General features: G+C 44.0%; 1 protein-coding gene across 3 annotated transcripts in view; it reads right to left on the bottom strand.

Annotated features, from left to right (window-relative positions):
• ERICH3 (glutamate rich 3) overlaps positions 1-27,881 on the bottom strand; it is a 154,263-nt gene that overhangs the window by 48,894 nt on the left and 77,488 nt on the right. For all 3 annotated transcript variants that reach the window (XM_068239213.1, XM_068239214.1, XM_068239215.1), the window contains exons 6-9: positions 21,210-21,371; positions 12,785-12,985; positions 5,765-5,945; positions 3,086-3,272 (exon numbers count right to left, since the gene is read on the bottom strand). In XM_068239213.1, coding sequence (XP_068095314.1) covers positions 3,086-3,272; positions 5,765-5,945; positions 12,785-12,985; positions 21,210-21,371 — 731 coding nt within the window. The remainder of the gene's footprint in view (positions 1-3,085; positions 3,273-5,764; positions 5,946-12,784; positions 12,986-21,209; positions 21,372-27,881) is intronic.

Genomic DNA, 27,881 nt, shown 5'->3' with positions numbered 1-27,881 from the left:
TGTTCCTTAAAGTGGAATAAAACTCTGACATAACATTCAATGAAAATGTGTTTTCCTAATTTGTATTACCCATTCAGTTATCATATTTGCTTTTGTGCACAAGTAATATTGCTTGTTTACAAATTACAAGATCCTGAATTACAGTATATCTGCCCTAAAAGATGCCATTTCATTTTATTCATATACTGTATTTTACTATATAAATACAGCAGCTATCTAGTGATCTAGTGCATCTGCTTGTCAGCTCAGTACAGTTCCGTTTTGGTTCCGTGGCTGGCTGAAACTAAAGGCGCGTACGCATGCCTCATCTCTTTAAACGACGGGTCGTCAAACCCGCCCGCGGGGTGGACGTTCTGCCGACAGTTTCCCCATGTGTACAGTCTGCCGGCAGGCTGATAAGGCTGGTTTTGATTGAACCCCTCGGCGGATCGGTCAAAACCAGCCTTATCAGCCTGCCGACACACTGTACACATGGGGAAACTGTCGGCAGAACGGCCGTCCCGCGGGCGGGTCTGACCACCCGTCGTTTAAAGAGATCAGGCGCGCCTTAATTGTAGCAACAGAGGAATGTAAACAAAAGATAATGTTGTCACCTCTTCGGATGCAGATCACAAGCTGAAGGAGCTTTACCCTGCAGAGCAAAGTGCTGTGTTTAACTGAATGCTGTTCTGCTACAAATTTATTTTGTGATAGTGGGTTTAACCTCCTGAGCGTTACGCCGCTCAGGAGGTTTTACCATTTTTTGCCCACCAGTCCCCTCAGAGATCCCACGGCCGAAAACCCTGTAGCTAGCACTAGGCTAGCTAGTATAAATGCCCGGCACCCCCCGATCCCCACCGCTCCCCCGTTTATACATTACCCAGCCTGGATCCAGCGATCGGTGCAGCCTCCCCAGACAGCTCCGGTCTTCACTGTGGGGAGGATCGCACATGACATCATGACGTCATGCGCAAACTCGATCCTCCCATAGAGAGACCGGAGCTGTGCAGGGAGGCTGCGCGATCGCTGGATCCAGGGGGGTAATGCATAAACAGGGGGATCGGGGGGGATCGCAGGGGAGCGACAGGTGCTCAACACTTGTACTAGCTAGCCTAGTGCTAGCTAAATGATTTACAGTCATTTGGGCCAAAAAATTTATTATGGGGGACTCCTGGGGCCACAGAGTGGTATGTCCAACACAGTGTCGGGGATACCGCTAAGGAGGTTAAGGCTGTAAATAGTCTTTTAGAGCAATGAAGAAATGCTGAGCTTCAGACCACTTTAACTGTCCAGATACTGCTGGTACCCAAGTGGTTAAAAGGCATGTATAGCAATTTCTTTTTTGAAAAACGAATTAAGGTAACTAAATATATTTTAATCAGGAAAATATTGAAAATCAGAAAAAAAAAATGTTCTGCTTGTTTTGAGCGCCACCTGTTGGTTTGGCTTGGTCATTTTATAAATACATGAAAGGCATTGTTTTGGTGCAGAGCAGTAAAGATAGAATAGCTCCACAGAGAACAAGAGTGGCGGCCTGGCGGGTTATCAGCCGCCTATGACTGATACAATTGTTCATCATTGTCTTGTCCAACAGTGTGCAGCCAGGCCGGGAAAGCATATGTGTGTTCAGCTTGGCCAAGTACAGGAAGTGTACGTTGGAAATCATTGGAACGTACTAGCATTGCTTCCACAGACTCACAGGGAGATCTGCATCCCTTGTCTGAATCCTAGTCAGGGCACTCTCTGTACAGAATGTTCTCCCCGTGTCTGTGTGGGTTTCCTCCAGGCACTCAAGTGTCCTCCCACATCCCAAAACCCCATACAGATATAATGGAATATGGTTGGGATTGGCTTGTGAACCCCGTAGAGAGACAGTTAGTGACAACAAATATATATTCTGTAAAGCATTCACACAGTGCACTGCTATATAAATACTAAATATAAAGTAGAGCTAATGGCTTTACTCATCCACCCCTGTGAGAAAATATAACCTTCTAAAAGTCCATTAGGAACTGGCCAACACATCGGTAATAAGGAGCTTATTGTAGGTTATTAAAAAATAATTTATAGCATTATAACTATTACTGTATTTTTCGGACTATAAGACGTTCCTGACCATAAGACACACCCAGGTTTAGAGGACAAAAACCAGGGGAAGAATATATATACTAAACCTGGTGCATCCATGGGGAAGGGGCATCTTGTGGATTATGCCCTCTTTTGTACCTCATGCCCCCGCGTACCTCTTGTGTCTCCCTGTGTCCTCCATGTGTCTGCCTCTGTCCTCCTCGTGTCCTCCTATATGCCCCTTTGTGTCCCCCTGTATCATCCGTTTGTCCCCCTTGTGTTATCCTGTGTCCCCTTTGTGTCCTCCTCTATGCCCCTTTGTGTCCTCCTGTGTCCGTCTCTCACCTCCTTGTGTCCTCTATCCCCTTTGTGTCCTCCTCTATGCCCCTTTGTGTCCTCCTGTGTCCGCCTCTGACCTCCTTGTGTCCTCTATCCCCCTTGTGTGCTCCTCTATGCCCCTTTGTGCCCCCCTGTGCCACCTGTTTGTCCCCCTGTGTCCTCCTCTGCATGGGCACAGTACAGGGAGACCCCGACATTGGAGGTTTGTATTGGCAGGTGTTCACAAGTCTGGAACTCCCTGCATTTGGCTTATAAGACACAGTGACTTTTTTCCCCACTCCAAAAAATACAGTAATTAATCACATGTGTGAAATGTATATGCATTCACTGTGGCATTATTATTTTTTTTGTGTTTTTAACTTGTATTAATTTTGTTTTCATGCCCCTTTAATACCTCAGCCCTTTACTGATAATATAGACTCAAATATCAAAGGTGCTGTCATGAATACATGAAAAAAGCCGAAGGCTTTTTACACTGTTAGAAAAAAAGAGATAGATAGAGAAAAAAAAGAGTATGTTTGCTAGCAGCCCACTGGCCAGTCTCATTAGGGACTATGAGCTGGACATTTTTTAGAAGGTCTCAAGTACAATTCAATAAGAGGAGAATCAGCCATCCCAGCACTATTACATTCACCAGTTTGTGGAAAGTTTACATTTAACACTCTTTATGTTGAGACCTTACCATTGTGTTTTGCAATACCTGTAACAAGGAGTGGCTCCTTCTGTGTTGATGAATCCGAAATATCCATTTTTTCCGCCGAGGCGCGCTCCTTTGCGGTGTTTGAATTCACAGCATGAGCTTAATCGGTCCACCTGGATCCCATTAATATAAAACGTGAGGCTGAACGGAAAGCCACGGTGTCTCCTAGACACCAGATTAAAGCACTCTGAAACCATATGGAATATTGTCAGGGCATGTTAATGTTTCAAACTATACACAAAAATGCATTTGAAGAAATAAAGTTGCTTTCATCAACATTTAACTAAGTTTCCCTTCACTGTGCCTCTTGGTAAACTTCCCTTAACTCTGTGCCTAGCAGGAAACATACAGTCTGCGCTCACCTCTCTCCTCTCCCTCTGTACTGTGTCTAATGCTGAATCTGATCACCTAAGAGCAGGATCATCCACCGGTCAATCTAGGCAGGTGTAGAAATAAAAAGAAGGTGCACTGGATTTGTAGGATAATACCCGTTTGAGGTCTGGATACTTTATTAGCAAAAATAATATATTATACGTATAATGAATAGACATATGTAAAATTCATGGTCCACACACATACACACCCCCCCCCCCCCCCCCCCCCACACACACACACACACACACACACACTTAAAGAGACTCCGTAATAAAAATTGCATCCTGTTTTTTATCATCCTACAAGTTCCAAAAGCTATTCTAATGTGTTCTTGCTTACTGCAGCACTTTCTGCTATCACAGTCTCTGTAATAAATCAATGTATCTTTCCCCTGTCAGACTTGTCGGCCTGTGTCTGGAAGGCTGCCAAGTTCTTCAGTGTTGTGGTTCTGCTATGAACTCCCCCTTCCAGGCCCCTGTATGCACACTGCCTGTGTATTATTTAGATTAGGGCAGCTTCTCTCTTCTCTCTTATCTTTTACAAGCTGGATAAATCGTCCTCTGAGCTGGCTGGGCTTTCACATACTGAGGAAATTCAGACAAGGGCAAAGCTGTTTGCAGGAAGAAAAGAGCAGCCTGAAATTTCAGTGCATGAGAACTGCAGGGGGAAAGAAACACACAATGATCTCTTGAGATTCAAAAGGAAGGGTGTATACAGCCTGCTTGTGTATGAATGTATTTTCTATGTGTGGACATACTGTACATCAACCTACTTCCTGTTTTGGTGGCCATTTTGTTTGTTTATAAACAAACTTTTTAAAACTGTTTTTAACCACTTTTAATGCGTCGGGGAGCGGCGAAATTGTGACAGAGGGTAATAGGAGACGTCCCCTAACGCACTGGTATGTTTACTTTTGTGCGATTTTAACAATACAGATTCTCTTTAAGTAGCGGGCAAAAGAGAGTAAAAAAGTCAAAGAGGTGCTGCTAAAATCTAAGCAATACTATACATGTATCAATTATCACTGATTAACAAATGAATGAAAATTTCTTCCTGCTGCAACTAACCGAGGCCAAAAGAGACTAAAAAAGCCAAAGAGGCGAAAGAGAGTAAAAAAAGTCAAAGAGGCGAAAGAGAGTAAAAAAAAGTCAAAGAGGCATTCTAGGCAGGTGAATGTGTCAAGGGGCCCACCAGTCATCTTCTCTGACCTCTCTCCACTCACCGTACCAAAAGGACCACAAGGGGGTCCCAAATTTACTACCTTGCCTAGGGCCCCATTACATCTTAATCCATCTCTGGATCACCCCCACCTCCACCATGTGCTTAACCATATTACCTATCCCACCTTACACCTAATGTCCACCCCCCCCCCCACACACACACACACACACACACACACACACACACACAAATACACACTTTCTGGCTTATGCTGGACTTCCCTCTACCTCCCCCGTGTCCACTTGTAACCTTGCCGTCCCACCTGTCTTCCATCCTAACCTCTTTCTCACCCTGCGCACCAAGACTAAATTTCCCTCCTGTCCTGTGCCTAACATTAATGTCAATTCCCTTCCCCTTCTTAACCCTGTTCCTAATGCCAAACTCTAGACCTGATCTGTGCCTTGCCCCAATTGCTTCTCACCACCAGTGATATTTATCTGTTCCGGGTGGCTTCTTCTCTTCCTCCTCCGGCTACTCTGAACTCCTGGCAGGTCTTCTGGACCCGATCACATCCAGTCACATGATATGACATGTGATTGAGATCCAAGGAGACCATGTCAGCATTACAGCACCACCCGGTGGTGGAAGAGGGGTGATGGAAGAGACTCTTCCATCACCCCTCTTCCACCACCGGGTGGCGCTGTAAAGCTGACATGATCTCATCATATCATGTGATCGGAACTGAGAAGACATGTCGGTAGTGCGTCGCCGCCGCAGTGGAGAAAGAAGAAGCCTATCCAGCCACCCAGACAGGTATGAATGAGAGCTCCCTGCCGCCACTCTACCCTGTTGTCACACACCATGCCGAGCCTGCCAAGCTGGGGAAAGCACACTTCCCCCCGACAGGAAAAATTTGGCCCTGCAAATAAAGTTTTACTTCATTTGGCTGCTGAAGGGTTAATGGTCATGTGAGGGGATCCCCATTAGGCCTTCCGCTAAACCACAATAGCTGTCATTTTTATGGCTCTGAATGGCTCTGAAAACTAAGTGGACTGTCCAACTGTAGCACAGCGGCAATGTTTCTTGGCCGAATGGTAATTCATTGACTGAAGTGACCCATCAGGATGACTTGTTGGTCCTCACCTCCTTCCAGAAGCCTTCCTTTATACACACAGAGGTTCTCCCCGCCGCAGTGTTGCTGGAACACCTTTATCTCGTCTCGGTAGTCATGATCCTCGTGTGATAAATGCACATTTTTTCCTAGGTAAACCAGGGTAATTTTTACATTACTGTGCAAGGACGTTTTATGAAACTTGGTCGTCTCCTGGAGAAAGAGAGATAAATCACGTCACTCCACCAGCAAATCACGTCGGCGCTCGGTGCCGCCATAAACTATGCGTGTCACAAAGCAGTCCTAGGACAGTCTCAGATCACCGGCTGCCCAGAACTTTAATAATCTTGCGCCGCTCCTGACATGCGGCGCCGGTGATTTGTGGGGAGAGCGGCTGAATTATGGACCAGACTGAGACATTAAAGGGACACTAAACCTCACAATGAAAATATGAACCATCAAGATGAAAGATATTCCTCTGTGATGTTTCCACTGTGGCTCGAGCTGAAGAAGGAAAGGTCACATCCCCTTCTATTCCAGACACCTCTCGTTCCCCTGCTGCACACCACACAACTGACTTCAAACGTACAACTTATGTGCTGTGTACTTTTTCCACTAGTTTTATTTTATTTTGTTTTTTTAAGCTTGGCATTAATAAAAAAAATCTTTAAAAGGTTACTTTTTATAGCAAAATATCAGTGGTATTGTACATATACAGATATTTAAAGTGAACCTCCGGACTAAAAATCTACTCAGCAGAACTAAAAAGGCTTGGTGTTTCTTTAACAGTTTCAGAGCATCAGAACTTTGTTTTTCTTACCAAAGCATCTTTTTTTCCCTGATGCTGTGCAGAGCATGATGGGATTTACTATGTTGTTATTCACGTTGCCTAGCAACTGGGAGAGGTGCTCAGGACACAGGACAGTTGGAACTGTATCTCATGCTCCCTGTCACCTCCTTTCAACCAAAAAAATGGCTGCCATCATGAAATCAAACATTTGCCTGTTCTTTCAAAACAGTGTGGGTAAGAGATTACATTACCTATCTATTTTAATTAACATAACTAATGTAACTTAATGACAGTATGTTTGTTTAGGCTGGAGTTCCTCTTTAAGCACGCTTAACCAGCGTGCACGTGCTCGCTCCCGTGTGTGCACGTGCGTTCCTGTGTGCGTGCACACGAGATAAGTGAGGGGGGGAAGAAACACCATAGAAAAAATACACTAGTACTTTGTACTAGGGACATAATTAAAATCTTGTGATAACCAGGACAAATAGGCAGATAAAATGTGTGGGTTTTATGTACAGTAGCAGTGTTTATATTTCAGAAGTGAACCGGAGGCGGAGACCAGAGCATTGGGGAGTGGCTGTGCGGGCACAGGAGGTCTGCGGGGGACCATTAGAAGCCCCGGGTAAGTTCAACTCTTTCTCCCCCGACCCCCCTACAGTACTCCTTTAAAGAGAATCTGAAGTGAAAATAAACTTATGAGATAATGATTTGTATGTGTAGTACATCTAAGAAACATTAGTGGCAAGAAAAAAGTATCATGTTGTTTCCAGTACAGGAAGACAAACTTCACTTGTTATTTATGCAAAAGAGCTTCTCTCAACTCTCCCAACCAACTTGGGTTGGATCATACATTGCTGTTTTCTGAAGCACTTATGCATCAAATACACAGTAAGATACAGCTTCAGATAAGTGTAACGATTGTGGAATTATTTCCTTGGTCAGCGCACAGGATGCGCGCTGACACTGCGGAAATCCTCCACAAGCGTATAATCTGAGAGAACCCAGCAATGGTGCTATGCACCTGTAGAGGGGAATTCCTGCCGGCAGATGGAGCTGTGGAGTGCAGAGGAACAGATCCTCTGCACAGCCACAGATGCCAGATAGGAATTGCACGAGGGGAAGCAATGCAGGACAAGATAGCCCTTGAAGAGAGAGAGCACAGAGACAGGGTGAATGTGTGTCCACCAATCTAGTTGCCAGAGCGACGATGAACACACAACCGTGAAGACCAGGTGGGAAAGCAATCGCAAGAGATGGCGATTGCTAACAGCGACACAAGACTGAATAAGCACAGAAAAGGAATGTATGTATGTCCACCAATCTAGTCGCCAACCAGCGACGGCGAGCACACAACAGTGGAAACCAAGTGAGAACGCAATCACAAGAGATGCGATTGCCGATAAGAATGAGCACAGGGACAGAATGTATGTGTGTTCAACAATCTAGTCGCCAACCAGCGACGGTAAACACACAACAGCAGAAACAAAGCAGGAACGCAATCGCAAGAGTGGCGATTGTCAATAGTGACACAAGACAGAGTAAAGGTTAAGCACTGGAGCAGAGAGAAAGGCACGGCATATTACACAATGAGAACGTCAATGAAAATAATAAACGCAATACATAAACGCGGTCACCGCGCGTTAGGCGCAACAGCGACAAGTGAGTTTACGGCACGGTCTACACACGTTAAGCGCAACAGAGACAAGCACGTCACCCTGACTACCGAATGAACACAAATGAACAAATAACAGGAACGCTTGCTAAACGGCTGGCTGCCTACCTCAGACAACCGCAAGCGTTTGCTCCAGACAGACAGACGAACGGAAAACAGGAATAGGTCAGATAAGATCCACCGCTCTTCCGCCAGAGCGAGTGCGATCCGGGTTCAGGGATAAGACAGGAAGGGTCCACTGCTCTTTCCACCAGAGCGAGTGTGAACCAAGTAGAGAAACAAAGCTAGCAGGATCCACTGCTCTTTTTCACCAGAGCAAGTGTGATCCAAGTACAGAAACAGAGTTAGCAGGATCCACTGCTCTTTCCGCCAGAGCAAGTGTGATCCGACTCCGAGTACAGGAATAGGCCTAGCAGGATCCACTGCTCTTTCCGCCAGAGCGAGTGCGATCCACACGGCAAGACAGACAGAAGGAGCAACCAGTAGCAACCGCAGCTGCGGTAAAACTCCAAGATATAGACTAGAGAGATCCACTGCCACTACCGCTAGAGCAAGTGCAATCCAGGTACTGGACCAAACGATTCACCATCGCCAACCGCTGGCGACAGTGCAATCGCAAGGACAAGACAAGACAGGCAATACAGATAATACAACCTGACTGCACTAGAAGGATTGCCTAGTGCAGTCCCCAGGAATTATTCTAAGATAATCTTTAGCAAACAATAGCAAGGCTGACACTCCAGGAGTGTATTAACAAACCATCATGACCAGCAAAGGATTGTGGGATCACATGGTATTTATGCTGCAAGCCTTCAAAGGAGGCGGTTAGATAATTTACATGACAAATGTATGCAAATTCCTCAGCAGCAGAGCAGGTCGGAAACTTGCAAAGTGAAGACAGGTCTCTCTTCCAGAGACCTGCAGCCCACAGACTTGAGGAATGTTCAAACAGCTGTCTGCCTGTGCACCCAGCTGAGCGGATCATTACAATAAGGTTTTACTGCAGGGCAGTTCACAGGGTCATTAGCTCTGCTCTGTTTTATACAGTGGCTTGCAAAAGTATTCGGCCCCCTTGAATTTTTGCACATGTTGTCACATTACTGCCACAAACGTAAATCAATTTTATTGGAATTCCACGTGAAAGACCAATACAAAGTGGTGTACACGTGAGAAGTGGAACGAAAATCATACATGATTCCATACATTTTTTTACAAATAAATAACTTCAAAGTGGGGTGTGCGTAATTATTCAGCCCCCTGAGTCAATACTTTGTAGAACCCCCTTTTGCTGCAATTACAGCTGCCAGTCTTTTAGGGTATGTCTCTACCAGCTTTGCACATCTAGAGACTGAAATCCTTGCCCATTCTTCTTTGCAAAACAGCTCCAGCTCAGTCAGATTAGATGGACAGCGTTTGTAAACAGCAGTTTTCAGATCTTGCCACAGATTCTCGATTGGATTTAGATCTGGGCTTTGACTGGGCCATTCTAATACTTGGATATGTTTTGTTTTAAACCATTCCATTGTTGCCCTGGCTTTATGTTTAGGGTCGTTTTCCTGCTGTAAGGTGACCCTCCGCCCCAGTCTCAAGTCTTTTGCAGACTCCAAGTGGTTTTCTTCCAAGATTGCCTTGTATTTGGCTCCATCCATCTTCCCATCAACTCTGACCAGCTTCCCTGCCCCTGCTGAAGAGAAGCACCCCCAGAGCATGATGCTGCCACCACCATATTTGACAGTGGGGATGGTGTGTTCAGAGTGATGTGAAGTGTTAGTTTTCCACTACACATAGCGTTTTGCATTTTGGCGAAAAAGTTCAATTTTGGTCTCATCGGACCAGAGCACCTTCTTACACTTGTTTGCTGTGTCCCCCCCACATGGCTTGTGGCAAACTGCAAACGGGACTTCTTATGCTTTTCTGTTACAATGACTTTCTTCTTGCCACTCTTCCATAAAGGCCAACTTTGTGCAGTGCACGACTAATAGTTGTCCTATGGACAGATTCCCCCACCTGAGCTGTAGATCTCTGCAGCTCGTCCAGAGTCACCATGGGCCTCTTGACTGCATTTCTGATCAGCGATCTCCATGTTCGGCCTGTGAGTTTAGGTGGACGGCCTTGTCTTGGTAGGTTTACAGTTGTGCCATACTCCTTCCATTTCTGAATGATCGCTTAAACAGTGCGCCGTGGGATGTTCAAGGCTTTGGAAATCTTTTTGTAGCCTAAGCCTGCTGTAAATTTCTCAATAACTTTATCCCTGACCTGTCTGGTGTGTTCTTTGGACTTCATGGTGTTGTTGCTCCCAATATTCTCTTAGACAACCTCTGAGGCCGTCACAGAGCAGCTGTATTTGTCCTGACATTAGATTACACACAGGTGAACTCTATTTAGTCATTAGCACTCATCAGGCAATGTCTATGGGCAACTGACTGCACTCAGACCAAAGGGGGCTGAATAATTATGCACACCCCACTTTGCAGTTATTTATTTGTAAAAAATGTTGGGAATCATGTATTATTTTTGTTCCACTTCTCACGTGTACACCACTTTGTGTTGGTCTTTCACGTGGAATTCCAATAAAATTGATTCATGTTTGTGGCAGTAATGTGACAAAATGTGGAAAACTTCAAGGTGGCCGAATACTTTTGCAAGCCACTGTATTTTAAAATACTAAACGGGCTTGATTCACTAAGACAAATAGCATGCCTTATCAGAGTTAACATGCCTTATCAGAGTAGCATAGCGACCGCTACAAACTTATGCATGCTAATTTGGCAATGACAAGAGCTCCAATCGTCCTGCCCTGAGCCCCTGCGGGTCCAATCACTTTACAGGACATTATCCCCGCACTTTGATTGGCCCAATAGTTTCCTGGTAAGTGACAGGCAGCCTATTGGGCCAATCAAAGTCCGGGGATAATGTCCTTTAAAGTGATTGGACCCGCAGGGGCTCAGGGCAGGACGAGTGGAGCTCTTGTCATTGCCAAATTAGCATGCATAAGTTTGTAGCGGTCGCTATGCTACTCTGATAAGGCATGTTAACTCTGATAAGGCATGCTATTTGTCTTAGTGAATCAAGCCCAGAGTGTGGTTTGTAAATGGCATCTATGACATGATGCAATGTTATTAAAAGAAAAAGCTACAGTATATAACATAAAATAAAAATATGAGACTCTTTTCTTTGCTACTATTGTTCTAATAATCATCCATTCTACACATACAATTCATTAAATCATACTTTTTTTTGCTTTTTTTTTTTTGCTGCCGTGTCACTTTAACCAGTTCAGCCTTCAGTCGTTTTCACTTTATGCATCCGAGCAATGTTCACCTCCCATTCATTCGCCTATAACTTTATCACTACTTATCACAATGAACTGATCTATATCTTGTTTTTTCCGCCACCAATTAGGCTTTCTTTGGGTGGTACATTTTGCTAAGAGCCACTTTACTGTAAATGCATTTTAACACGAAGAATAAGAAAAAAAACTGAAAAAATTCATTATTTGTCAGCTTTCGTCCATTATAGTTTTTAAATAATACATGCCTCCATAATAAAACTCTCGTACTGTATTTGCCCATTTGTCCCGGTTATTACACATTATTTAAATGATGTCCCTATCACAATGTATAGCGACAATATTTTGTTTGGAAATAGAAGTGCGTTTTTTCCGTTTTGCATCCATCACTATTTACAAGCTTATAATTTAAAAAAAAAATAGAAATATTTCATCTTTACATTAATATTTAAAAAGTTTAGACCCTTAGGTAAATAATTACATGTTGTTGTTTTTTTATTGTAATTTTTTTTGTTTTTTTTAATTAAACATTTTATTTGGGTATTTTTGGGAGGGTTGGATGTAAACAGTAATATATTTAGTTGTAGTTTTATTTTTTGCCCACAAGATGGCAGCCATGAGTTTGTTTACATGACGTCACTGTAAGCGTAACATGTATGCTTAGAGCGACGTAGGGGGACATAGGAGTCAGAAAAAGCGAAGCTTCCGAGAGAAGCTGTCGCTTTTTCTGCGGGGGAGAGGAATCAGTGATCGGGCACCATAGCCCGATTCATTGATTCCTGGGCTAACGATCCACAGCCTGGGGCGCGCGTGCATGTGCGCGATCGGGCGCGGGAGCAAGCGGGAGCTTTTACGTCCAGGAGGCGAAAGTAGTTAAAGGACCACTATCATGAAAACATATAACATTTAAAATTCATACGTATAGGAAGTTCATTTCTCCTACAGTAAAATGTGCTATAAATTACTTTTTTTCCTTATGTTCCTTATGTCACTGTCACCTACAATAGGTAGTGAAAATCTGACAGACGTGTCAGGTTTTGGACTAGTCCATCGCTTCCTGAGGGATTCACAGTTATTTCTTTATATACAGAAGCACTTACTGAACTGCAATTTCTCATCCGACCTGCCAGAATGTGCATAAGTAAATGGTTCATGTAAAGTTATAAAGTTGTGCGCTGGTTGTGTTTACCCCCAATAAAAGGTTTGCAGCCAGTTTTACATGCCAAAACTGTGCTAGACTTATTTCATTTACAGTATAAATGTGTTTTGCAAAATGTTCAATGCATTCTCATGGTGCTTACCTTTCCAGTAACCTCAAGCCCATTAGGAGCGGTGGTGGGGCGGTAGCGCCTCCCTCTGGACATGGTGCTCATGGTCTGTTTGGGGTGTTTCTGGGGTGGCGGTGGTACGGGCATCACAAAATTGTTGATGATGGGAAGGCGATAAGGTGAGATGCCAAAGGAAAGTTCTGTTGTGTTTACATTTTTGGGATATTTTTCAGTCTGAAATACAAAGTACACGGTTATGATCTGTAAATAACTCCGCTGTTTACTCCAGCTATAACTGAGATGGCTTCTTTTCATTTTTTTTCATCCTACTCTAGAGAAATGACAACTGAGATCTGAATGTTTGCTAAAAAAAATAACTCTTCCACTTTTGTGGTTCCATTTGTAGCCTAACCCCTGACAGCTGTGCTTGGTGTAGAGTGCGCAGAGCCTGTGTTTCTCTCAACACTATTACAGCATCTACCCCTAGTGCGTGTGGGCAGACTAACCCCTACCGTGGCCAATATCATCAGAACTATCCTTTGACACATAAAATTTTGAGGTACTAAACAACTGAGTGGGAATGCTTTCCAAAAATTCCCTTGTTTTTTTAAAGGGGCACTATGGCGAAAAATTTTAAAATGTAAAATACAGTGGTGTGAAAAACTATTTGCCCCCTTCCTGATTTCTTATTCTTTTGCATGTTTGTCACACTTAAATGTTGCTGCTCATCAAAAACCGTTAACTATTAGTCAAAAATAACATAATTGAACACAAAATGCAGTTTTAAATGATGGTTTTTATTATTTAGTGAGGAAAAAAACTCCAAAACTACATGGCCCTGTGTGAAAAAGTGATTGCCCCCCTTGTTAAAAAATAACTTAACTGTGGTTTATCACACCTGAGTTCAATTTCTGTAGTCACCCTCAGGCCTGATTACTGCCACACCTGTTTCAATCAAGAAATCACTTAAAAAGGAGCTATCTGACACAGAGAAGTAGACCAAAAGCACCTCAAAAGCTAGACATCATGCCAAGATCCAAAGAAATTCAGGAACAAATGAGAACAAAAGTAACTGAGATCTATCAGTCTGGTAAAGGTTATAAAGCCATTTCTAAAGCTTTGGGACTCCAGCGAACCTCAGTGAGAGCCATTATCCACAAATGGCAAAAACATGGAACAGTGATGAACCTTCCCAGGAGTGGCCGGCCGACCAAAATTACCCCAAGAGCGCAGAGAAAACTCATCCGAGAGGCCACAAAAGACCCCCGGACAACATCTAAAGAACTGCTGGCCTCACTTGCCTCAATTAAGGTCAGTGTTCACGACTCCACCATAAGAAAGACTGGGCAAAAACGACCTGCATGGCAGATATCCAAGGCGCAAACCACTTTTAAGCAAAAAGAACATTAAGGCTCGTCTCAATTTTGCTAAAAAAACATCTCAATGATTGCCAAGACTTTTGGGAAAATACCTTGTGGACCGACGAGACAAAAGTTGAACTTTTTGGAAGGTGCGTGTCCCGTTACATCTGGCGTAGAAGCAACACAGCATTTCAGCACAAGTACATCATACCAACAGTAAAATATTGTGGTGGTAGTGTGATGGTCTGGGGTTGTTTTGCTGCTTCAGGACCTGAAAGGCTTGCTGTGATAGATGGAACCATGAATTCTACTGTCTGCCAAAAAATCCTGAAGGAGAATGTCCGGCCATCTGTTCGTCAACTCAAGCTGAAGCGATCTTGGGTGCTGCAGCAGGACAATGACCCAAAACACACCAGCAAATCCACCTCTGAATGGCTGAAGAAAAACAAAGTGAAGACTTTGGAGTGGCCTAGTCAAAGTCCTGACCTGAATCCTATTGAGATGTTGTGGCATGACCTTAAAAAGGCGGCTCATGCTAGAAAACCCTCAAATAAAGCTGAATTACAACAATTCTGCAAAGATGAGTGGGCAAAAATTCCTCCAGAGCGCTGTAAAAGACTTGTTGCAAGTTATCACAAACGCTTGATTGCAGTTATTGCTGCTAAGGGTGGCCCAACCAGTTATTAGGTTCAGGGGGCAATTTCTTTTTCACACAGGGCCATGTAGGTTTTGAGTTTTTTTTTCTCACTAAATAATAAAAACCATCATTTAAAACTGCATTTTGTGTTCAATTATGTTATCTTTGACTAATAGTTAACGGTTTTTGATGAGCAGAAACATTTAAGTGTGACAAACATGCAAAAGAATAAGAAATCAGGAAGGGGGCAAATAGTTTTTCACACCACTGTATGTGCAAACATAGACAAACAAGAAGTACATTTTTTCTAGAGTAAAATTAGCCATAAATTACTTTTCTCCTATGTTGCTGTCACTTACAATAGGTAGTAGAAATCTGACAGAACCGTTTTTGGACTAGACCATCTCTTCATAGGGGATTCTCAGCAAGGCTTTTATTCTTTATAAAGACATATCGTAAAAAGGATTTAAGCAACGATGCTGGCCAGCCTCCCTGCTCGCCACACAGTTTTTTGGCAGTTGGACAGAGCAACTGCCATTCACTAAGTGCTTTTGAAAATAAATAAATCCATGAGAATCCCTCATGAAGAGATGGACTAGTCCAAAACCTGCCGCTTCTGTCAGATTTCTACTACCTACTGCAAGTGACAGCAACATAGGAGAAAAGTAATTTAACCACTTCCGGATACCGGGTGGTTTTGCTGATCGGTGCTGCGTGGGCTCTCCAGCCCGCAGCACCGATCAGCTAGCAGCCAGGCCGATCAGACTTCCCCCCTTTTTTCCCCACTAGGGGGATGTCCTGCTGGGGGGGTCTGATCGCCGCCGGCTGCTTGCGCTTGCGGGGGAAGCTCTCTTCAAAGCCCCCCTCCGCAGCGCTTCCTGGCCGCCTTCCCCTTCCCTCCCTCTACCTCCCCCTGTGAGCGGCGCAGGACGGAATTCCGTCCTGCGCCGGATAGGATAGGCTTCAGCCTATCAGGTGCCGGCGGTCCCCGGCCAATCAGAGGCCGGGGATCGCCGATCTCCGCCACGGCGCTGCTGCGCAGCAGCGCCGTATACATGTAAACACCGGGGAAGATCTTCCCCGTGTGTTTACATTTACCCTGCGAGCCACGATCGGAGGCTCGCAGGGTGTTCACGGAGACACCCTCCGTGAACTGACATGGAACGGCCGCTCATACGAGCGGCCGTTTCCATGCAATCCACTTCAGGATTCAGGGGCGTAGTTAAGCGTACGCTGAATCCTGAAGTGGTTAAGGCTCATACTTTGTTTATGTTTGCACATATATTAAATTGTACAATTTTTTGTCATAGTGCCCCTTTATTAAAGAGAATCTGTAAAAAAAAAAAACATTCCCTGGGTGGTACTTACCTCAGGAGGGGAAAGCCTCTGGATCCTAATGAGGGTTCCCCCGTCCTCTTATGTCCCCCAGTTACAGCGCTGGCAGCCCCCAAACACCCGGAGAGGTAAATATTTACCTTCTCCGGCTCCAGTAGCAGCTTTCCGATCAGGCCCAGGTGGCAATAGCCGAGCCTGATTGGGTCCGCTTGCTGTGCAGGCAACTCGCGCCTGTGCAGTAGAGCAGACCCGATCAGCTCAGCTATTTCTGCCTAAGTGCGATCCGAAAGCTGCTACTGGAGCTGGGAAAGGTAAATATTGCAGGCGCTACTGCACCACAGCCGAAAAGTTAAAGAAGACCTGTATTAAAAAAACATCCCCTGGGGGGTACTTACCTTGGGAATGGGAAGCCTCTGGATCCCCCGTCCTCCTCTGACCCTCCGTTGCAATGCTAGGACACTTCCCCCCGAATAGCAGCAAGGTAAATATTTACCTACCGCGATCCCGTGCAGGCATACTAGTAGTTCTTCGTTCGGGTCTAAGGCACAAAATAGCCGAACCCGATCAATCCGCTCTACTGTGCAGGTGCGAGTCCTTTGCATCTGTGCAGTAGAGCGGATCTGATCGGGTTCGGCTATTTCCGCCTTAACCCGAATGAAGAGCCACTACACAGGATTGTGGTAGGTAAATATTGCCCGCGCCTGCGCCCTCTTGTCAAGTCTTGTCAAGGGCCTTTTCGGTGGAGCCAGTGCTGGATTCACTGAAGCTACGGGGAGGGGGAAGCCTCATTGGGACCCTGAGGCTTCCCCCTCCCGAGGTGAGTAGTCCCCCCAGAGGGTTTTGTTTTATTGCAGAGTCTCTTTAAAGGACTCCCAAAGAAAAAATAAACTAATGAAATAAACGATTGTATCTATCTTCCTTCTGCTAAAAATGACGTTTTAAGATATTCCAGTTTTATTTTATGTTTAAATCTACTTTTTAAGTTTTAACTGTTTTATTGTTTTTGCTCAATGACACATTCATTGAAGTATGCCAGAGCTAAAATCTATAAACTATTGACCCTTTTTATCTCTTTCCTGCTCTCAGAAGCCATTTTCTGCTAGGAAAGTGTTTTATAGTTGGAATTTCTTATCAGTGAGGGTCACACTGTAGTCACTTCCTGTCTGAGTCAGGACTGAGTCAGCCACTTACATACCAGAAACTTAACTCTTTCAGACAGAGAAAGAAAAAAGGAACACAGCATATTTATTTTTGTGCTAGGCACTGTATATACCCATATCTATCTCATCATGTCACATGTCACCTCGGGTATGCTTTAAGCAAAACAGAAGTAATCGGGCTAAACACATGTTTTATTTTTAATGGGATTCAAATTAAATTACGAGACATCTCAAAATAACATAACAATTGAGGCTGGATTCACACTTGTCTGTTTTTATGTGTGTTTTCTGCACAGGAAAACATAGAACCAATTTTAATTAATGGGCCAGTTCACACTTGAATGCATTTTTCACGTGCAGAAAAACATTTGACAGCAATGCAGCACTTTCAGAAAATGCATGCAGAAAAACCCACACAGAAAATTTAAAGACAATAATCCAGCCTAAAGAAAAGACAACAATTAAGGAAATATTGAGATGGTCCCTGTGCAAAGTTTTGATACCTTTAGTCCTTAAAGTTTAAACTGTCAGGCATAAAATCAAAAATCAATTCTTTATTTTCATCTGGTTAACAAGTAATAAGGATGTTAACCAGGCAATCCAAAAGTTAAAAATCACTCTTACTTTTCTTCTCCATAAAACATCATTCCCCAGTTCCCTGGTTCTTATTTGGCACATCTGCAGCACAAAGCAAGTTGCCGGGCATGCTGGGTTTTCTTTTTTTCTTCTTTAGTTACCCCTCAGACACACGGTAGCTAATGCAGCCTGATTGGCTGAAGCCTCTTTCCCTCCCGTTTCCCCCTCCCACACTTCTGCTCCTCTCTGATTGGCCAATATTTCTCATCCTGAGACAATGCACTTTCTATTTCAGAGCTGGGTGGGAGTGTCTGAAGACTGGGAGGAGGGCAGACAATGATACACGGGAGTAAGGGAGGAAATGATGTCAGCAGGGCCGGCCCTAGACTTTTTGCCGCCTGAGGCAAATTTAGGAGAAGATTGCTGCCGCCCCCGCCCGCCCGTGGGTGCGGAAGGGGCCGGCCGCCGAGCCGGAGGGGTAGCGGGCAGATCGGTGGTATTGGGTCCCTCGCCTGGGTCCCCCGATCTGCGCTCCCCTCCAGCTGTAATTAGGAAGCAGCCGCTGCCCGATCGTAAGAGGCACGGGCGGGGAGGACTCACCTTATCCGCGTTCCATCGTGCGCTCCACTGGCGTCATTTCCTGCATCGCCGTCCACTTACAATACAGTGGGCGGCGATGCAGGAAGTGACGTCAGTGGAGCGCTCGCTGAAACGTGGAAAAGGTGAGTCCTCCCCGCCCGTGCCTCTTACGATCTGCAAGCAGCTGCTTCCTAATTACAGCTGGAGGGGAGAACAGATCGGGGGACCCAGGCGAGGGAGGGGAGGGTCCGACAGCCTCCCTACCACTAGGCCCAATACCCCCGACCTGCCCGCTACCCCTCTGGCTCGGCGGGCGGCCCCGCCCCTAGAAGTTTGCTGCCTGAGGCAAATGTTTCACCCCGCCTCATGAGCGGGCCGGCCCTGAATGTCAGGATTGGTACACTGATAGACACAGTCAAATTGGAAAATCCTAAGAAGAATTTTCACTAAAATCACTAAAATCATAATATGGACATATGGATAACATATGTTATGTAAGTAGAGCAAGCATTTTTCTACTTACATATGTTTTTTTGTAAGATAGTATGGCTGACAGCTTCTCTTTATTATTGTGTAATTGTGTATTGAGCTAAGGTGGTTATACACTAAAGGCTAATACACGCACTCAACAAAAGTCTTTTAAATGCACGATTATCAAGCAACTTGAAGAAGTTGGGCAACTTTTGTCAAGTAAAGCTGGACAACTTTTGTGAAGACGACAAGGGCTTATCACTCTTATCACTGATAAGAGGCAACCAATGACTGATAAGACGCAGCTCAAGCCGATCCAACTGGTCGATTGACTTGAGCTGCGTCTTATCAGTCGTTGGTTGCCTCTTACCAGTGATAAGGCCTTGTAGTCTTGACAAAAGTTGTCCAACTTCTTCAAGTTGTTTGATAATCGTGCATTCAAAAGACTTTTGTTGAGCGTGTGTATGTGGCTTAACTCTCACTTGTCTTCCGGCGCACCGAACAAACATCTGTGTCATGTGTCAAACACTAGGGGCTAAACACTAGAGGCCCAGCGTGTATGCCGCCGAGCCTCTAGTGTTTGGCCTGTAGCAATTGTCTCATAACACAGCAACACCACCCCCCCCCCCCCCCCAGGAGAGCAGACACAGAGGGGAGCGGCATGGAGAGAAGACACTGGATGGAGGCACCCTGGCGGACAGGTGAGAGTTAGCTCTTCTGCCAACACTCTGTGTCAGCCATCCCCAAATTGAATGCCGCTACCACAGTGCTTTCTACCCACTGCTGATTGAGCAATATCTTCTGTCCAGAAGAAATTGACAGATTCAATCAATTTTGTCTGAAAACTGATTGGGCAGCATTCTAGAGAAGGAATACATAAGATTTTCAGCCCTTAAAGAGAACCAAAGACGAATGAATAAATAGATTTATACATACCTGGGGCTTCCTCCAGCCCCATCAGCCTGAATCGCTCCCACACCACCTTTCTCCGCTGCCTCTGTCCGCCGGTACTGGGTCCCGTCATTTCGGCCAGTCAGTACCAGTCGACACAAGCGCAGTGCGCTTCCTCTGTACTATGCAGGCTCATGCGTAAAGAGACGGTGGGAGTCCCTGTGGATGCGGAAAACTGGGCGCTTCCGGCGGAAGTGATGGGACCCGGTACCGGCAGATAGAGGCAGCGGAGAAAGGCAGTGTGGAAGCGATCCAGGCTGATGGGGCTGGAGGAAGCCCCAGGTATGTATAAAATCTTTTCCCATTTTTAAGGTTCCTTTGTATCTGGTTCCCTTTAAACCCAAAGTAACACTACAGAAAATGTTTAAAGTTCTATTTAAAATGAGCTCTTCAGGTACAATTACTCAAAAGTTATATTTTCCCTTCTGGATTGCTTTAAAGTAGGATTATACTCCTAAAACTAAAATTTTACTAACTACTCTTAACCTGCTGGGCGGTATGGACGAGCTCAGCTCGTCCATTACCGCCGGAGGGTGCCGCTCAGGCCCTGCTGGGCCGATTCTGTTCAAATAAAAAGGAGCACACGCAGCCGGCACTTTGCCAGCCGCGTGTGCTACCTGATCACCGCCGCAGCGCAGCGATCAAGCCGCGTGCAGAGGCGAAAGAGGGTCCCCCCAGCCGCCCGAGCCCAGCGCAGCCGGAACAAACAGTTCCGGCCAGTGCTAAGGGCTGGATCGGAGGTGGCTGACGTCAGGACGTCGGCTGACGTCCATGACGTCACTACGCTCGTCGCCATGGCGACGAGGAAAGCGAAACAAGGAAGGCCACTCATTGCCTGAGGCGATCAGAAGTATGCATCGGGAGCGCCCTCTAGTGGGCTTTTATGCAGCCAACTTTCAGTTGGCTGCATGTAATAGTTTTTTTATTAAAAAAAAAACCCTCCCGCAGCCGCCCTGGCGATCTTAATAGAACGCCAAGGAGGTTAAGTAAATAAAAGAACATTTGAAATGTTTCCCAAGCATTGCCAGCTAGAACCTCTCTGCCTGTGTCTTCCCTCTACCCCCCTCTTTTTCTGCTGAAGTGACTCAGCTGTTGCCAGGACGATATCTCTATTCAGCAGAGGGAGGGAGGAGAGAGTAGAATGAAGACACAGGCAGAGAGTGTCTCCTGGCTGGCAATTATTACATTTGCCAATTAGCCAGAGATAAGCAGGCCTGTACTGTTCTCTGCAGTGAATGTGAACATTTTTTACACACAGGGAATGCTTAAGAATGCTTTTAAATGTACTTTTATGTATCATAGAATAGTTATTGAAATTTGAGTTTTGGGAGTATAATCCAATTTTTTAAAGCTTTTACATCTTAGAGAGAAGTATTTGAGCTTCTCACCCCACTGCGGTGGCGATGGTCCTCGTCATCAGACATGTTCTTTTGCTGGGATCCTGATGAAGACTTCTGTACATTCCCAGAGGAGGAGTACGCTGGCAGCGGCTTTAACCGAACCGGCCGCTGCATATTTCCTGGAGCAGTGTTAGGGCGTGGTGAGGAGGCCTAAGTTACATAGGAGACACATTTATATTATTTACTTTTTTTTACATATTATTATTTCACTCTTTTACCACAATAAACAAGCGTTTTTTTCACATTTGAAATACAGCAAATACTGCAGTTTTACATTTCACCACTAGGGGGCAGGAGACACATTTAAAAGCCTTTTACTATGGTATATCATCTCAGATGTACAGTATGTTGTGAACAAGTGGTCATTTTTCAGCTAATTCCAATGATTTGTACCTTTTTAAGCAACAAGGAAGCAAGAAAACACTCAGAATAATAGTACTTTTAATATTATTTTTTACCTTTCAAGTTCAATCCCCTGAAATCTTATTCGATATAGACTGGAAATCTTTAGGAAAAAGCAGAGATAGAATCCTAATAAATAGCATATCTCCAAACCTAAATTCAAGAGGGTCTCTCCTATCTCAAATTAATTCACTACATTGCAGTACACCCACTCATAGGTGGCAATCTGGGCCTGTCTGAGTGCTGAACAGCCTAACTCTAGGTTACCCAATATTTAAGATTTAAATAAGTTCTGAAGCCTAAGATCTTACATCTCTACCTTTTTCTTGCCCTGAACTAGTCAATTCAACGTGTGTATTAGGACTATGTCCACTAACAAGGCTAAAACTAGTAAACCAATGGTGATATCAATAATGCAAATCTCTTATGCTTATGTAACATTGTGTTACAACTATTGCAACTCTATGGAACCCTGTTTAGTTTCCTCTCCCTACTTTTCCCCACTCCTTATGTTTTTCCTCCCCCCCCTCCCCTCCCCACCCTCTCAGCCCTATCCATCTAACAAATAGCCAGTTCCTTTTTAGACATTTGAACTGTTTGTACCTTATTCACCAACAGCTAAATACTGTTATTTTATAGAAGCAATATATTCTTGTCTTGTGTAAAATGCATACCATGTTATCAACAGATGGTTCAATACGTTCACACCTGTCTGTATTCCCTTTATTATATACTGTAACTGCTTTCATTCTTCAATAAAAAACAAAGTTATAAAAAAAAAAAATATTATTTTTTACACCTACTTGTTGGTACTACTTTGTTAAATACCGGGCTTGATTCACTAAACAGTGATAACGCATATCACGGCCACGCTAGCGTTGTCACGTTTTTGCGCGCAATCGCGAATTTTCGTAAACTCATGATTGCTCGCAGAAATTCACGATTGTGCATGAAAACGCATGCAAAAACGCTAGCGCGGCCCTGATATGAGTTATAACGGTTTAGTGAATCAAGCTTACAGAGAGCTAAAAAGTTTTCTTAAACAGAAGATGGAAAAGTATCTTCTAGGAGAAAAAGTTAATTGAATAAGAGCCACTGGGCAATATGCAATTCACTTTTTCTCCTGAATTATCTCCTAGGAGATAGTTTGTCATCTCTGTCAACTGAAACAATACCAAAAAGTAGGAGAAAAAGTACTATCAAAATTATTTTGAGTATTTTCTTGCTTTCAGGTGTTTCTTGCTTTCCGTTGATACGTCTGAAAATATCACCTGGGAGGCGTGCATGAAAAAAGGGCGCTGTGAAAAAAGGGCCTGGCTAGATAACGAAATGGCGCCGGTGGATAACGAAATCTGATAAAGATAAACATCGTTGTCAAACTTGGTTAATGATAAATACCGTTGTAAAAACAGACGGGAGATAATACCGAAAAGATATTAACGTTAAAAATTGTTACATAATTAAACAATACAGCTTAACCCAACCCTACTCTCACACAGAACCCTCCCTGGTGTTGCCTAAAACTAACCACTCCTCTGGGGGTGCCTAATCCTAACCACCACCACACGGTGGTGCCTAACCCTAACCACCATCCTGGTGGTGTCTAACCTTAAAGGGAAGGTTCAGGGAGGGTGGGGAAAAAATAAAAATCAATTTCCACTTACCTGGGGCTTCCTCCAGCCCGTGGCAGGCAGGAGGTGCCCTCGCCGCCGCTCCGCAGGCTCCCGGTGGTCTCCGGTCGCCGACCCGACCTGGCCAGGCCGGCTGCCAGGTCGGGCTCTTCTGCGCTCCAAGTCCTTGTACTTCTGCGTCCCACGCCGGCGCTCTGACGTCATCGGACGTCCGCCGGGCTGTACTGCGCATGCGCAGTAGTTCTGCGCATGCGCAATACAGCCCGGCGGACGTCCGATGACGTCAGAGCGCCGGCGTGGGACGCAGAAGTACAAGGACTTGGAGCGCAGAAGAGCCCGACCTGGCAGCCGGCCTGGCCAGGTCGGGTCGGCCACCGGAGACCACCGGAAGCCTGCAGAGCGGCGGCGAGGGCACCTCCTGCCTGCCACGGGCTGGAGGAAGCCCCAGGTAAGTGGAAATTGATTTTTATTTTTTCCCCACCCTCCCTGAACCTTCCCTTTAAAGTGAACCAGAGACGAAGCACCCTCATGTATTTTACCATATACTGTATATCAGTGGGAACATTACACTGCTCTCTGTTCCATTCTTCACTGCTCAGCCTGCTTCTAATCAGCCCTGATAAAATCCCCAACTGAGCATTCAGTCTGGCTTTACTTGGGCTTGAAAAGACATCAGAGGAGACAGACTCAGCTATAATGATTCCTGAGCAAAGCCAGACTGAATGCTCAGTTGGCGATTTTTTATCAGGGCTGATTAGAAGCAGGCTGAGCAGTGAAGAATGAAACAGAGAGCAGGGTAGGTGTTTTCTCTAATGTTCCCACTGATATATATGGTAAAATACATGAGGGTGCTTCGTCTCTGGTTTACTTTAACCACCCTCTCCGCCCCCTAGGTGTTGCCTAAAACTAACCGCCACCCGGTTGGTGCCTAACCCTAACCACTCCCCCCTGGTGGTGCCTAACCCTAAACACTCCCTCTGCAGAAACACCCTTTTACACATAATATCGATAATATCTTTGATAACGTAGAAACTGTACATACAAACAAAATAATATGATGAAAACTATAACATTGCAAGCTTCTAAAAAAATAACATACTTCAAAAACTTGAATGTTCTAATGTTGTTAACGATATTTGTCGCGGCATCCTTTTTTCAGCTTTTTTCGCCGTATTATCGATAATTGCATTAGAGTCTATGGCGGCGCCCTTTTTTCCTGCTACCCCTGGGGGAAAAAACTCAAAGTGAATTGCATATGGGCCGATGGCCCATATGCAATTCACTCTTTCTACTGAGTTTTCTCCTTGGTGATATTTTACACCTTGTTATAAAACTCCTTTTAAATAACCAGCAAGCAAGGTAATACTCAAAATAAGTTTAAAAGTACTTTTCCATTTACTTTTAGGTACTATTTTTCAATTGTAAAATGCTTAACCGGTTCAGCGCCGCAGTGTCGAAAACCTCATGCTTCCGAGCCACGTTCACCTCCCATTCATTTGCCAATAACTTTATCACTACTTATCACAATTAATTGATCTATATCTCGTTTTTTCCGCCACTAATTAGGCTTTCTTTGGGTGGTACATTTTGCTAAGAATTATTTTTTTCAAAATCCATTTTAACAGGAAGATTAAGAAAGAAATGAAAAAAAATCATTTTTTCTCAGTTTTTGGCCATTATAGCTTGAAATTAATATGTGCTACCATAATTAAAACTAATGTATTTTATTTGCCCATTTGTCACGCTTATTACACCATTTAAATTATGTCCCTATCACAGTTTATGGCGCCAATATTTTATTTAGAAATATAGGTGCATTTTTGCAATTTGCGTCCATCACTATTTACAAGCTTATAATTTAAAATAATATAATAATATACTCGCTTGACATGCATATTTAAAAAGTTCAGACCCTAAGGTAACTATTTATGTGGTTTTAGTTATTTTTAATTGTAATTTTTTTATTTATTTTTTTATTAAAAAATGTATTTGGGTAATTTTGGGTGTGGGAGGGAAACAGCTAATTTTAAAGGAATAATAATGTAATTTTTTAATAAAAAATGTGTGTGCGTGCAGTTTACTATTTGGCCACAAGATGGCCACAGTCAAAACAGAGATCGTTCGCATCCAGGAACTAAAAGACGACGGAGAAGTTTCCTGGGGGCAGAAATACTGCGCTCTCTGAATAGAAAGCATTGGTTTTTCTGCGGGGAAGTTAGATCTGTGAATGGGAATTATATTCCCATTCACTGATCGGGGGGCTAACGGCGGGCGGCGGGAGCACGCCCGATCGCGCGCACCACACAGGGAAAGCAGCAGTGCCTATCTGGACGAGGATAGTCGTCCAGATAGGCTGAAGTGGTTACCAGTTATTTTAAAGAAAAGATGGAAATATATATATGTCTCATATATTAAGACATAGGCCCATATGCAATTAACATTTTCTTCTGGGTTTTCTCCTAAGTGATATTTTCACATCTTGTCAATAAAATGCCTTTTAAATTACAAGCAAGCAAGAAAATACTCAAAATAGTTTTGACAGTACTTACTCACCTACTTTTTGGTACTTTTTCAATTGCAGTTTTGAAAAGTTATTTTAAACAGAAGATGAAAAGTTATCTCCTAGGAAAACGTAGGAGAAAAAGTAAATTGGTTATGGGCTACTATGGCCCTTATTTAATTCACCTTTCCTCCTGAGTTATCTCATAGGAGATAATTTTCATATTCTCTTTCAAATTACTTTTAAGCATTTTTCAATTAAAAAAGTACTTAAGGTACAGTAGGTAAAAAAGAACTATCAAAATAATTTGGAGTATTTTCTTTCCTTTCTTAAAAGGCATTTTAGACTAGCTTTGAAAATATCACCTACGAGAAGACAAAGGAGAAAAAGGTAATTGTGTATGGCCCCTTAAAGGACACCCGAGGTGACATGTGACATGATGAGATAGAAATGCGTATGGACAGTGCCTAGCACACAAATAACTATGCTGTGTTCCTTTTTTTTATTTCTCTGTCTGAAAGAGTTAAATATCAGGTATGTAAGTGGCTGACTCAGTCCTGACAGTGTGACCCTCACTGATAAGAAATTCCAACTATATAACACTTTCCTTGCAGAAAATGGCTTCTGTGAGCAAGAAATAAATAAAAAGGGAAATTTCTTATCAGTGAGGGTCACACTGTAGTCACTTCCTGTCTGAGTCAGGACTGAGTCAGCCACTTACATACCTGATATTTAACTATTTCAGGCAGAGAAAGAAAAAAAAGCAACACAGAATAGTTATTTGTGTGCTAGGCACTGTACATACCCATGTCTATCTCATCATGTCACATGTCACTTTGGGTATCCTTTAACAGTTTTATAACTCATAAACAAGTTTCTTGTTTGGACTATTGTTACAGTAAACGACATGCAAGTTATTGTTGGAGAGGGGTATTAGAATGTGTTTGCTGAACCCTTACCATATTATATCACACTTTGTACACTGATACTACAGATCTTGTCACGTACAATGTGAAATCCTCCTATAAATCATGCCGTAGATCCGCTATTGTATACTATTGGCCTAAATATGATAATGGTATTGGATTAAACTCTCTCTCTCTATATCCATCACAGGTCACTGCACACGGACAAGGAAGTCCGGATTATGGGAATTGTCCCCTTTGTGAGATGGAATCTGTTGAAATACTATGCTCCATGTATTGTGAATGTAATAGCGGTAAGCATTTATCCCGGTGCTGTTGTGTATGTGGTATGCAGACCTGGTAAACAGCAGTGTATTTATGGTACTTAGTAGTCAAGGAGGGGACCTCGTACACAGAGGGTTGCTGTTTAGACAGGTCTTATTTATAGCTTAGTGTTTGCCGATTTCTCAATGTAATTGAAAGAGATTCATGTTTACGACGAGTTGTGTAAAAGGGTTTTGTTTCACTTGAAGGTGTGCTGCATATTTTACTATTTCAGTTTCTGTTTGAATGGCTGTTATGTTTTACCAGCAGATCAATCTGAACATCCGCTTGGGGCCCCTGAGATTGAGGAGGACTGAGGAGATCAAGGCTGCACCTCCATCAAGACCAAATAACTCCCCATAGCACGTTAACGATGATCATTTTGAGAGATGAAGCTGGGCACTTTCTTGGCCTAGGAAAACTTTTTTTATTTTATAATAGGTCCATTCAAATAGCCAGGCCTGGATTTAGATCACAGGAGCCAGGGCCGTTTCTTGGACAGTGCGGGCAGGGCGGCCGTCCTGGGCACAGACTGGCAAATAGATGAAGGGGGCGCCGGGAGAAAGACATAACCGCTAGGGAGCTGGTGACGTGCGGTGCAGCCAAATGGAAAAAGAATGAAGATTGTCCCAGGGACAAGAGGGGGCAGCACGCAGCAGGATCGATTACAGAGGTTCTTAGTACCACACTGGGTGGGAAGTGCTATATGCCTGCGTGACAATTAAAAATGGCGCACAGCGCCAGGGGAATGAAAAGGGCGCCTCATACACTTACATTATATAACGCTATTTAGCGTTATAAGTGTTAAAAAATGGCGCAGGCAGTGGACCTTACACTTATAACGCTAAATAGCGTTATAAGTGTTCACAAATGCAGAGGGAGGAGAGAGGCAGCGGGG

The sequence above is a fragment of the Hyperolius riggenbachi genome, chromosome 6, assembly GCF_040937935.1.
Source record: "Hyperolius riggenbachi isolate aHypRig1 chromosome 6, aHypRig1.pri, whole genome shotgun sequence".
NCBI classification, from domain to species: Eukaryota; Metazoa; Chordata; class Amphibia; order Anura; family Hyperoliidae; genus Hyperolius; species Hyperolius riggenbachi.
This window is presented reverse-complemented; position numbering and strand designations above follow the sequence as displayed.